The 13,891-nt window shown below is 44.6% G+C and overlaps 2 protein-coding genes across 2 annotated transcripts in view; one reads left to right on the top strand and one right to left on the bottom strand.

The window, feature by feature from the left end:
• Positions 1-13,891, top strand: part of LOC110528604 (uncharacterized) — a 153,436-nt gene that overhangs the window by 114,575 nt on the left and 24,970 nt on the right. The window lies entirely within an intron of this gene.
• LOC110528605 (glutamate receptor-interacting protein 2) overlaps positions 1-13,891 on the bottom strand; it is a 158,204-nt gene that overhangs the window by 109,046 nt on the left and 35,267 nt on the right. The window contains exon 3 of the mRNA XM_090242236.1: positions 1,240-1,375. Coding sequence (XP_090098362.1) covers positions 1,240-1,375 — 136 coding nt within the window. The remainder of the gene's footprint in view (positions 1-1,239; positions 1,376-13,891) is intronic.

The raw sequence follows: 13,891 nt of genomic DNA on the forward strand, positions 1-13,891 counted from the left end.
TGTGTTATGTAGGGGAAATGGTGCCATTTGGGACTCACAGCCTGGGTCAGAGGCCGTTAATGGTGGGTGAGGGGCTGGAGGTCTAGGCACTAGGAAGGGAACATGTATCCATCCACATTGAGTAAGCATGAGGGGCTGAAGGTCTAGCAGAGCTGAAGGAAAATGTTCCTTTGAAATAATATACACTGACTGTACAAACCATTAGGAAATAATATTGAGTTGCACCCCTGATTTTGCCCTCAGAACAGTCTCAATTCGTCAGGGCATGGTCACTACAAATGTGTCAAAAGCGTTCCACAGGGATGCTGGCCCATGTTGACTCCGATGCTTCCCACAGTTGTGTCAAGTTGGCTGGATGCCGTTTGGGTGGTGGACCATTGTTGATACACACGGGAAACTGTTGAGAGTGACAAACCCAGCAGCGTTGCAGTTCTTGTCACAAACCGGTGCGCCTGGTACCTACTACCATAACCCGTTCAAAAACACTTAACTATTTTGTCTTGCACATTCACCCTCTGAAAGGCACGCATACACATTCCATGTCTCAATTGTCTTGCTCAATTGAAAGAGCAAGTGTTCCTAATGTTTTGAACACTCAGTGTATGTTTAATGGGCAATAAAGATGTCTAGCCTATTGTAGGCAGAGAACATGTAGTCCAGTCCTCCGTACATGAGCCAGCAGCCTATGGCAGGGTTGACCTCTCTCTCCTGTGCATTCCAGTCGATGAAAGCTCAAGTCAGGGTTGACCTCTCTCTCCTGTGTGTTCCGGTTGATGAAAGCTCCCTCTCTCTCCTGTGTGTTCCGGTCGATGAAAGCTCAAGTCAGGGTTGACCTCTCTCTCCTGTGTGTTCCGGTCGATGAAAGCTCCCTCTCTCTCCTGTGTGTTCCGGTCGATGAAAGCTCAAGTCAGGGTTGACCTCTCTCTCCTGTGTGTTCCGGTCGATGAAAGCTCCCTCTCTCTCCTGTGTGTTCCGGTCGATGAAAGCTCCCTCTCTCTCCTGTGTGGTCCGGTCGATGAAAGCTCCCTCTCTCTCCTGTGTGGTCCGGTCGATGAAAGCTCAAGTCAGAGTTGACCTCTCTCTCCTGTGTGTTCCGGTCGATGAATGCTCAAGTCAGAGTTGACCTCTCTCTCTCTTCTATCTTGATGTTCTTGCTTGCTTGCCTGTCTCATACCCTCATGGAATACTTTCACAAAAAAAAAAGTAAATACCTTATTGTTCACAAAAGTGAGATCTCACCTGGCAGCCAGTCCTCCTGGTCGTAGGTTGGAGACGCGGGGCTTTCCGTCCTTGTCTGTTCCTCCGGAGATGGTGAGGCCCAAGGTGCTGCCTTCCTTCTTAATCAGCTCTACTATCGTCACACCCCGCAGATCTTCTACCCCAAACACAAACACACACAGCACACACAGACACAGTCAATAATAGTATGGATGTTATAGTAACCAAGCTGTCACAACCACAAGGACACTTAGGCTGCGTTTATACAGGCCGACAAATTCTGATCAGCTGTTTCCCATAATTGTACAAACAATCAGAATTGGCCATAGAACCACAGGAACCACTGAGGTAACATCTGGTTAGTATATATCAGCTCTTCTACCCATAAACACAACCAAGGTTTTAATGGCTATATATTAGCTTAGTGAGCTTTCTCGGCATGTACTGTTGCTCTAATGACTTGGAACAGGAGTTTTTCCAGACCGTCTCCAACACAATCTTTCTCTGCAATCTGCTTCTCGTTTGGCCCAAGAGTCACACTGAACCTCTAGTGAATATTACATATGTAACTCATGGGTATTCACAATGCATGGTACACAAGATAAATAGTGCATCATCTGTTCTTCTCTTATGTGTGGCCCTTAAACGTAAAAGCCCACAGCCTTTGGATAGGTGTAGAGCAGTGGTTCTCCATCCTGATCCTGGGGACCCAAAGCGTTTTTTGTTGTCAACACATTAGGTTGCTGTTACTCACGTCCCTATTGCAGTTTACAGCCCTTCGTATTTGTATTTATTACGGATCCCCCATTAGCTGTTGCCAAGGCAGCAGCTACACTTCCTGGGGTTTTAAAGCGTTTTTGGGTCCCCAGGACCATGATTAAGATCCTCTGGTTTAAAGGAGTAGATGCTGAGAGGAACCAGCCTAAGAACGTGATACAAAAGCCGAGTTGTCTGTTTTGTTCACTAGGAGTCTCGTCCTCAGGATGAAATTGGTGTGTTGTCTGTTTTGTTCACTAGGAGTCCTCAGGATGTGATTGGTGTGTTGTCTGTTTTGTTCACTAGGATGTAACTGGTGTCAGTCAAGTAAGAGCGCCAGATGCATAATAGTAATTTAAAGTGAAACAGTGTAGCTACATGTAAAGAAAGTGATTATGAACCCCACAAACGTTGTGACCAGGTGCTACTAATCACCCCAAACAACTACAAACAGGTAGACCTACTCCAAACAACCCCAAACAGGTAGACCTACTCCAAACAACTCCAAACAGGTAGACCTACTCCAAACAACTCCAAACAGGTAGACCTACTCCAAACAACCCCAAATAGGTAGACCTACTCCAAACAACCCCAAACAGGTACACCTACAACCCCAAACAGGTAGACCTACACCTACAACCCCAAACAGGTACACCTACAACACTAAACAGGTAGACCTACTCCAAACAACCCCAAACAGGTACACCTACAACACTAAACAGGTAGACCTACTCCAAACAACTCCAAACAGGTAGACCTACTCCAAACAACCCCAAACAGGTAGACCTACTCCAAACAACCCCAAACAGGTAGACCTACTCCAAACAACTCCAAACAGGTAGACCTACACCTACAACCCCAAACAGGTAGACCTACTCCAAACAACCCTAAACAGGTAGACCTACTCCAAACAACCCCAAACAGGTAGACCTACTCCAAACAACCCCAAACAGGTAGACCTACTCCAAACAACCCCAAACAGGTAGACCTACACCTACAACCCCAAACAGGTAGACCTACTCCAAACAACCCTAAACAGGTAGACCTACTCCAAACAACCCCAAACAGGTAGACCTACTCCAAACAACTCCAAACAGGTAGACCTACTCCAAACAACCCCAAACAGGTAGACCTACTCCAAACAACTCCAAACAGGTAGACCTACTCCAAACAACCCCAAACAGGTAGACCTACTCCAAACAACCCCAAACAGGCAGACCTACTCCAAACAACCCCAAACAGGTAGACCAACTCCAAACAACCCAAACAGGTAGACCTACTCCAAACAACCCAAACAGGTAGACCTACTCCAAACAACTCCAAACAGGTAGACCTACTCCAAACAACCCCAAACAGGTAGACCTACTCCAAACAACCCAAACAGGTGGACCTACTCCAAACAACTCCAAACAGGTAGACCTACTCCAAACAACCCCAAACAGGTACACCTACAACCCCAAACAGGTAGACCTACTCCTAACAACCCCAAACAGGTAGACCTACTCCAAACAACCCCAAACAGGTAGACCTACTCCAAACAACCCCAAACAGGTAGACCTACTCCAAACAACCCAAACAGGTAGACCTACTCCAAACAACTCCAAACAGGTAGACCTACTCCAAACAACCCCAAACAGGTAGACCTACTCCAAACAACCCCAAACAGGTACACCTACAACACTAAACAGGTAGACCTACTCCAAACAACCCCAAACAGGTAGACCTACTCCAAACAACCCCAAACAGGTAGACCTACTCCAAACAACCCAAATAGGTAGACCTACTCCAAACAACCCCAAACAGGTACACCTACAACACTAAACAGGTAGACCTACTCCAAACAACCCCAAACAGGTAGACCTACTCCAAACAACCCAAATAGGTAGACCTACTCCAAACAACCCCAAACAGGTACACCTACAACACTAAACAGGTAGACCTACTCCAAACAACCCCAAACAGGTAGACCTACAACCCCAAACAGGCAGACCTACTCCAAACAACCCAAACAGGTAGACCTACTCCAAACAACCCCAAATAGGTAGACCTACTCCAAACAACTCCAAACAGGTAGACCTACTCCAAACAACCCCAAACAGGTAGACCTACTCCAAACAACCCCAAATAGGTAGACCTACTCCAAACAACTCCAAACAGGTAGACCTACTCCAAACAACACCAAACAGGCAGACCTACTCCAAACAACTCCAAACAGGTAGACCTACTCCAAACAACCCCAAACAGGTAGACCTACTCCAAACAACCCAAACAGGTAGACCTACTCCAAACAACCCAAACAGGAAGACCTACTCCAAACAACCCCAAACAGGTAGACCTACTCCAAACAACCCAAACAGGTAGACCTACTCCAAACAACCCAAACAGGAAGACCTACTCCAAACAACCCCAAACAGGTAGACCTACTCCAAACAACCCAAATAGGTAGACCTACTCCAAACAACCCCAAACAGGTAGACCTACTCCAAACAACCCCAAACAGGTAGACCTACTCCAAACAACCCTAAAGAATCCCCAGTCAACATGCTTTCTCTGCTGAGTTTATAAAACGTTAAAAAGAGCATCACAGTTGTTTTATGTCCGGTGTTGTCAACACATTAGGTTGCTGTTACTCACGTCCCTGTTGCAGTATACAGCCCTTCGTATTTGTATTTATTACGGATCCCCCATTAGCTGTTGCCAAGGCAGCAGCTACACTTCCTGGGGTTTTAACAGCATGTACAAAAGTCGATTTAATCCACAGTTGAATTAGTCCCCTCGTTAAGGGCTTGTACGTAAGAATTTCACTGTAAGGCGAAATACCTGTTGTATTCGGCACATGTGACAAATACAATTTGATTTGATTTAAAGTAGTGGGGGGTTAAAAACTCACGTCCTGTTGTAAATCAAAGGAGAAGATCCAGGCTTGCGCTCTCAATATCCACCCAAAGGAATGTTATTTCTTTCAACAGACCTTTCCCACTGAAACTCTGACATGTTCAAAAGCAAATACTGGAACAATATTTCCAACTTAGAACTTGGGGAATGGGCAGAGGTGATCTATAGAACACTAATGTAATTTAGTTTGCTATTTTGTGATGTCATTAAACATTTAATAAAGGACATACTGTAACTTGGAAAGTATACCCACTACATGTATGAAGTTTCCATACTATGTGTTTTGCATGTAATATGAAAAAATATGAAAGTGTTTTCGTTAAGAGAAGGATGTGATTTGAGAAACTATAAGAGATAATTGTTAACCATGGACTTTGCACAGTGAGTAGTTACCGCCCTGAGTGAGGTCACAGAGCGTGTCAGCCTGCCAGAACCGCCACTTTCCTGCACACTGTATAAATGATGGGTTAAGAGAGTACATACCAGACCAGAAAGATGTGAAGCTACAGCTGCACGTTTAAAGTGGTTTGAACTCTGAATCTCAACACGAGGTAGAGACGATAAACGCATCTCCCGGACAATCACTGGTATGGCTGATTAGCTGTCCTAAGTAAAGTATCTTCGAAAGCAAATTTAAGAAGGACCATTCTGCTACTCTGCTCAAACCATCGTATTACGCTACTCTCATCACCCCAATGGGAATCCATCGATAAGGCTGGCTAGACTACCTTCAACAAAGCATCATCAAGAGTGAATGGAAGGAAAATAAACTCTGTAGTTCTGTTCAGGACTACACGACAAGTCACTGGATACCGGACAACTACAAAGAAGGACAACAGTATAAGACTTGTCAGAACCATTTTGGACAATCAGAGCCTTACAAGCGTGCCGCGAAAAGGCCCAAACCCCTTCCTAAGGTGGCCCTGTTCAGTGAGAGCTCCACGGCGACCCCAGACATTTCACGTAAATACATTCATGATTTCTTACTCAAAGTGGGCGGTGGTTTGTCTGCAAAGTATATGGTTAATGTAGGTGAGAGTAGTTTCGGAATGTACCAATGTTAAGTGTCTCAGTCTCTCTCTCTCTCCCGCTCTCTCTCCCTCTCCATCTCTTCTTTAACAAGCAGCCATGTTGTTGTCATTCTGCTAGGGACCTGTTTTCAGCTAATTATGTCTCTAGACAATAACTGGTGCAGTGTGTATGTTTATCCTGTGTTCCCACTTAATTAGACAGTAAATAAATAATTAAACCAATTTGTGTAGTACTGAATCATGAGTAAGGCTCGGGTTTTTGCAGATGCAAGGAGGTTACGACTGTTAAGAATGATGATATGATACGAGGTTATGATTAATACGTTGACTGTTTATAGATGTGATAGGTAAATGATTCGGGAGATGGTAACTCTTTAAAGAACCGCTCTCGTGGTGCCCCAGATCCTAATGAGTTAATTGTTACATGATTAATTTCATTGGGTATCAATTAAACATAGTTGGTTAATTAGATAAATAACTTCAGATTGAAAATGGCAGCATCTTTTCTTTGCCAACAAGAGAGCTGTGAACAGCTTCGAAAGTTTGTGGTCGCTTGGGTCGAGATGTGGGGGTTCGTTACTATGCCGATAAATGACCATGTCCATCCAGACCTTTGCCATCTAGGACTTTTGTGTGACCGAACCTTCTCCAATAGTAATTGAGTAGCCCTGCTCTAGGGGGTTGTGACAACAAAAAGGAAGCTGACCTATGTTTTAGCAGGGACGTTTGGTAGGGAGACTTGATACCTATGTTTTATTAGGGAAGTTTGGTAGGGAGACCTGATACCTATGTTTTAGCAGGGAAGTTTGGTAGGGAGACCTGATACCTATGTTTTATCAGGGAAGTTTGGTAGGGAGACCTGATACCTATGTTTTAGCAGGGAAGTTTGGTAGGGAGACCTGATACCTATGTTTTAGCAGGGAAGTTTGGTAGGGAGACCTGATACCTATGTTTTAGCAGGGAAGTTTGGTAGGGAGACCTGATACCTATGTTTTAGCAGGGAAGTTTTGTAGGGAGACCTGATACCTACGTTTTTAGCAGGGGTGTTTGGTAGGGAGACCTGATACCTATGTTTTATCAGGGAAGTTTGGTAGGGAGACCTGATACCTATGTTTTAGCAGGGAAGTTTGGTAGGGAGACCTAATACCTATGTTTTAGCAGGGAAGTTTGGTAGGGAGACCTGATACCTATGTTTTATCAGGGAAGTTTGGTAGGGAGACCTGATACCTATGTTTTAGCAGGGAAGTTTGGTAGGGAGACTTGATACCTATGTTTTATCAGGGAAGTTTGGTAGGGAGACCTGATACCTAGGTTTTAGCAGGGAAGTTTGGTAGGGAGACTTGATACCTATGTTTTATCAGGGAAGTTTGGTAGGGAGACCTGATACCTATGTTTTAGCAGGGAAGTTTGGTAGGGAGACCTGATACCTATGTTTTATCAGGGAAGTTTGGTAGGGAGACCTGATACCTATGTTTTAGCAGGGAAGTTTGGTAGGGAGACCTGATACCTATGTTTTATCAGGGAAGTTTGGTAGGGAGACCTGATACCTATGTTTTAGCAGGGAAGTTTGGTAGGGAGACCTGATACCTATGTTTTAGCAGGGACGTTTGGTAGGGAGACCTGAGACCTATGTTTTATCAGGGAAGTTTGGTAGGGAGACCTGATTCCTATGTTTTAGCAGGGAAGTTTGGTAGGGAGACCTGATACCTATGTTTTAGCAGGGAAGTTTTGTAGGGAGACCTGATACCTACGTTTTTAGCAGGGGTGTTTGGTAGGGAGACCTGATACCTATGTTTTATCAGGGAAGTTTGGTAGGGAGACCTGATACCTATGTTTTAGCAGGGAAGTTTGGTAGGGAGACCTGATACCTATGTTTTAGCAGGGAAGTTTGGTAGGGAGACCTGATACCTATGTTTTATCAGGGAAGTTTGGTAGGGAGACCTGATACCTATGTTTTAGCAGGGAAGTTTGGTAGGGAGACTTGATACCTATGTTTTATCAGGGAAGTTTGGTAGGGAGACCTGATACCTAGGTTTTAGCAGGGAAGTTTGGTAGGGAGACTTGATACCTATGTTTTATCAGGGAAGTTTGGTAGGGAGACCTGATACCTATGTTTTAGCAGGGAAGTTTGGTAGGGAGACCTGATACCTATGTTTTATCAGGGAAGTTTGGTAGGGAGACCTGATACCTATGTTTTAGCAGGGAAGTTTGGTAGGGAGACCTGATACCTATGTTTTATCAGGGAAGTTTGGTAGGGAGACCTGATACCTATGTTTTAGCAGGGAAGTTTGGTAGGGAGACCTGATACATATGTTTTATCAGGGAAGTTTGGTAGGGAGACCTGATACCTATGTTTTATCAGGGAAGTTTGGTAGGGAGACCTGATACCTAGGTTTTAGCAGGGAAGTTTGGTAGGGAGACCTGATACCTATGTTTTATCAGGGAAGTTTGGTAGGGAGACCTGATACCTATGTTTTATCAGGGAAGTTTTGTAGGGAGACCTGATACCTAGGTTTTAGCAGGGAAGTTTGGTAGGGAGACCTGATACCTATGTTTTAGCAGGGAAGTTTGGTAGGGAGACCTGATACCTATGTTTTATCAGGGAAGTTTGGTAGGGAGACCTGATACCTATGTTTTATCAGGGAAGTTTGGTAGGGAGACCTGATACCTATGTTTTATCAGGAAAGTTTGGTAGGGAGACCTGATACCTATGTTTTAGCAGGGAAGTTTGGTAGGGTGATTTAATACCTATGTTTTAGCAGGGAAGTTTGGTAGGGAGACCTGATACCTATGTTTTATCAGGGAAGTTTGGTAGGGAGACCTGATACCTATGTTTTAGCAGGGAAGTTTGGTAGGGTGATTTAATACCTATGTTTTATCAGGGCAGTTTGGTAGGGAGACCTGATACCTATGTTTTATCAGGGAAGTTTGGTAGGGAGACCTGATACCTATGTTTTAGCAGGGAAGTTTGGTAGGGAGACCTGATACCTATGTTTTAGCAGGGAAGTTTGGTAGGGAGACCTGATACCTATGTTTTAGCAGGGAAGTTTGGTAGGGTGATTTAATACCTATGTTTTAGCAGGGAAGTTTGGTAGGGAGACCTGATACCTATGTTTTATCAGGGAAGTTTGGTAGGGAGACCTGATACCTATGTTTTAGCAGGGACGTTTGGTAGGGAGACTTGATACCTATGTTTTAGCAGGGACGTTTGGTAGGGAGACTTGATACCTATGTTTTAGCAGGGAAGTTTGGTAGGGAGACCTGATACCTATGTTTTAGCAGGGAAGTTTGGTAGGGAGACTTGATACCTATGTTTTATCAGGGAAGTTTGGTAGGGAGACCTGATACCTTTGTTTTAGCACGGAAGTTTGGTAGGGAGACCTGATACCTATGTTTTATCAGGGAAGTTTGGTAGGGTGATTTAATACCTATGTTTTAGCAGGGAAGTTTGGTAGGGAGACCTGATACCTATGTTTTAGCAGGGAAGTTTGGTAGGGTGATTTAATACCTAGGTTTTATCAGGGAAGTTTGGTAGGGAGACCTGATACCTAGGTTTTAGCAGGGAAGTTTGGTAGGGTGATTTAATACCTATGTTTTAGCAGGGAAGTTTGGTAGAGTGATTTAATACCTATGTTTTATCAGGGAAGTTTGGTAGGGAGACCTGATACCTATGTTTTAGCAGGGAAGTTTGGTAGGGAGACCTGATACCTATGTTTTAGCAGGGAAGTTTGGTAGGGAGTCCTGATACCTATGTTTTAGCAGGGAAGTTTGGTAGGGAGACCTGATACCTATGTTTTATCAGGGAAGTTTGGTAGGTTGATTTAATACCTATGTTTTATCAGGGAAGTTTGGTAGGGAGACCTGATTTGTAACAACAAAAATCATTGTGTGGAACAGATTGTGAACCCAAACGTGTTTCATTCTAGAGTGGGGACAATAAATCAAAAAATAATTCGGTGAGGGTGTATGGAGCAGGTTTGTGTATTCATGTCTTCAGGATATTTTATTATCTATTTTAATAATTTGGTCTGATCAGTGGAACAATTCTCATTCTTACAATGGGAAATATAGTCATTTGTGTGATTGTTAGCAAAATCACTACTGTTATTGGTAGCACTTTATAATAAACTATTTGTCATGGATTGGATTACTCCATTCATAAGGTATATTATATTATATATTATATAGGTCCTTATTAATAATTGACTAATCCTTGTTTAAATCTTGTTGTGTGGCCTCACCTGAAGTGTGAGCTATTTGTACTTTATAAATGTTTTGAGTGACCAGTTTAATTTCTCACAAAAAAGATGGACATGCCATTAGTAGACATTCCAGCAGTACATAATGCTGCTTAACGTCTCAAAAATGACCTAGAACACGTCAATGGTTAAACAAGAACACATAAAGGAAATACATTTATTCACTAAAAACTATTGTGGACTTGAGAAAGAGTCGTAGTGTGAATGATTTGTTATTGTTGTCAACCTCATGAACGCAAACTAATCATAAAACAGGGAGATGCAGCCCAGACACAACAGCTAGCCGGACTGGCAAATTGTTCGCTAATGGATTTTTCTTCCTTCATTACTAATGTTATGTGATTGAGGTAGAAATGTAACGTGATGATTTACAGGTAGAAACCTTACATATATAACCTTTAAATGCTTCCAATGACGGTCGGAGTTAATTTTGTCTACAAGAAGAATATTATTTTTTCCTGACTGAATGACGATAACGAGACGAGATGGCCTAGAAAAAAACGCTAGCCATTACAAATTACTTTTTCATTTTAGTGGACGAAAAAGTGACAAGATGAGAATTCCACGTGGGCCTAATGGTCAGTTAATTTGTCCAATCACAAGCATGCATACAGAATATTTAACGCAATCATTGGCATAATTTACATCTTTCAGGCAGCCTCTTGTGTCACTTCCATCTTTTGAAGCCAGGACACTTCACTGGTAACTGAACTCAACTAGAAACAATAATTTTTACTCTCTCTTACTTTTCATGTAGGCTATGTTTGCTTTAATCTCATCAGAAGCTCAATTTTCCCGTGTGCCCTGTTATTCATTCATCCGTGCTGCGCATACAAATGTGAGTTGCGGTTGCTTTTTAAAAATGTTTTATTGAAAAAGAAAAACTAAATATATTTCTTGAATATTAGGACTACAGCAATAAGCTCAAATTCTCCTCTTTCTAAGAAACCACTGATATTTACACCCTTGATGGTTATTATTGGGAGAAAATCAGATGGTCCGCATCTGAGTGATGGAAGCGGAGAGACCAGACCATGGCTCGGGTGGCTACATGAATGTGCACATGAAGTTAGAGGTAGACTAACATATTCCTTATTTAATAGAATATAATGCTATTATCGTCACTAAAATTGCTGTGACTAAAACTAGACTAAAACTAGACTACACATTGTTGGTGGACGTTTTGGGAATCTTGAAAAGTGTTATATACACTGAGTGTACAAAACATTAAGGACACCTTCCTAATATTAAGGGCACCTTCCGTATCCTCTGCAGCAGAGGTAACTCTGGGTCTTCCTTTCCTGTGGCGGTCCTCATGAGAGCCAGTTTCATCATAGAGCTTGAAATTGTCCGCATTGACTGACCTTCTTGTCTTAATAAAGTAATAATGGACTGTTGTTTCTCTGCTTATTTTAGCTGTTCTTGCCATAATATGGACTTGGTATTTTACCAAACAGGACTATATTCTGTATACCACCACTACCTTGTCACAACACAACTGATTGGCTCAAACATATTAAGAAGGAAAGAAAGTCCACAAATTAACTTTTAAAAAGGCACACCTGTTAATTGAAATGCATTCCAGGTGACTACCTCATGAAGCTGGTTGAGAGAACGCTAAGAGTGTGCAAAGCTGTCATCAAGGCAAAGGGTGGCTACTTTGAAGAATCTAAAACCTAAAATATATTTTGATTTGTTTAACACTTGTTTGGTTACTAATTGATTCCATATGTGTTATTTCATAGTTTTGTTCTCTTCACTATTATTCAACAACATAGAAAGTAGTAAACAAATAATAACATATATATTTAATGTGTAAGTGGTGCGTAACTGGTGGCAGTGAAGTCAGACGCAGGAGAGCAGAACTAGGTAATAGCCGGAGCAGTTTCATTTCAAAACCAACGGCATAAAGTATAAACCAACATGGGTAGAAAACCCGACGCACCAGTAACCATGTGCACAAGCACTTACAACAATACCACACAAAGACATGGGGGGAACAGAGAGTTAAATACACAACACTTAATGAGGGAAATGAGAACCAGCTGTGTAGGAAAACAAGACAAAACAAATGGAAAATGAAAAGTGGATCGATGATGGCAAGAAGACCGGCGACGCCGACCACCGCCCGAACAAGGAGAGGAACCGACTTCGGTGGAAGTCGTGATAGTACCCCCCCCCCCCCCCCTCCACCAGAACACAGCATCTCTCCTCCGGTCTGTACCCCTCCCAGTCCACGAGGTACTGAAGGCCCCTCGCCTCGAATCCAGTATGGATCGAACGGAGTATGCCGGGGCCCCCTCGATGTCGAGAGGGAGCGTAGGAACCTTCTGCACCTCAGACTACTGGAGCGGGCCAGCCACCACCGGCCTGAGGAGAGACACATGGAACGAGGGATTAATACGGTAATCGGGGGGAAGCTGTAACCTGTATCTCACCTTGTTCAGTCTCCTCAGGACTTTAAATGGCCCCACAAACCGCGGACCCAGCTTCCGGCAGGGCAGGCGGAGGTTTTGGGTCAAGAGCCAGACCCGGCCTCACTGCGGTATGCGCTGGCTTTCTGGCGCAGCACGGCGCGCTGAAGGTGTACATGAGCGGCGTCCCAGGTCTCCTCCACACGCCGGAACCAGTTGTCCACCGCAGGAGCCTCGGTCTGACTCTGATGCCAAGGAGCCAGAACCGGCTGATACCCCAGTACGCACTGGAAGGGGGACAGGTAGGTGCAGGAGTGGCTCAGCGAGTTCTAGCCATCTCTGCCCAGGGCACAAAAGCCACCCACTCCCCCGGCCGGTCCTGGCAATAAGACCTCAGAAACCTACCCACATCTTGGTTAACTCTCTCCACCTGCCCATTACTCTCGGGGTGAAAACCTGAGGTAAGACTGAGTCTGCCTTCTTTTTGGAGAAGGCGAGAGCCAAATAGGCATATTCAGGGGGAGACCTGGTCTGGACTTTCCACCGTAGTAGCACCAATGGAAACCCCTAAACACCTCCCTGGGCACTCTCGTGACCACCCTGTGAGAGCCCTCTGTTGCCATAAAATGGTGAGGGTCATGACGAGCTAACCAGGGAAGGCCTAGTACCATGGGAAACGCAGGAGAGTCAATGAGGAAGAGAGTGATTATCTCCACGTGACCCCCCTGCGTCACCATGCCCAGGTGGATGGTAGCTTCCCTAATTACCCTGGACCCTAATGGTCGACTGTCCAGAGCGTGAACTGGGAAAGGCGTAACCACTGGAACAGTAGGGATCCCTAACCTATGGGCGAATGCTCTGTCGATAAAATTCCCAGCCGCACCTGAATCGACGAGCGCCTTATGCTGGGAATGCGGGGAAAACTCAGGAAAGTAAACATGCACAAACAGGTGTACAACAGAGGGCTCTGGATGAGAGTAGTGCAGGCTCACCGGGGGCAACGCCAGAGTGCCCTGCCTGCTGCCTCGACCCCTAGAGGAACCAACCCGGCACCGACCAGCAGTGTGACCCGGCACCGACCAACACGTGAAGGCCCCTCCTCCGGCCTCCCTGAGCGCAGCACCTCCCAGCTCCATAGGCACCGGAGCGGTGGTGCTGGGATAGGGAATCGACAGAGCCCTCTCTCTGGACGTCCGCGGGTGACCAGCAGGTTATCCAACTGAATGGACAGGTCCACCAGCTGGTCGAAGGTGAGGGTGCTATCCCTGCAGGCCAGCTCCCGACGGACATCCTCGCACAGACTGCAATGGTAGTAGTC

This window comes from Oncorhynchus mykiss, chromosome 7 (genome assembly GCF_057628025.1).
Source record: "Oncorhynchus mykiss isolate SJ-2025 chromosome 7, ASM5762802v1, whole genome shotgun sequence".
In the NCBI taxonomy this organism is placed as follows: Eukaryota; Metazoa; Chordata; class Actinopteri; order Salmoniformes; family Salmonidae; genus Oncorhynchus; species Oncorhynchus mykiss.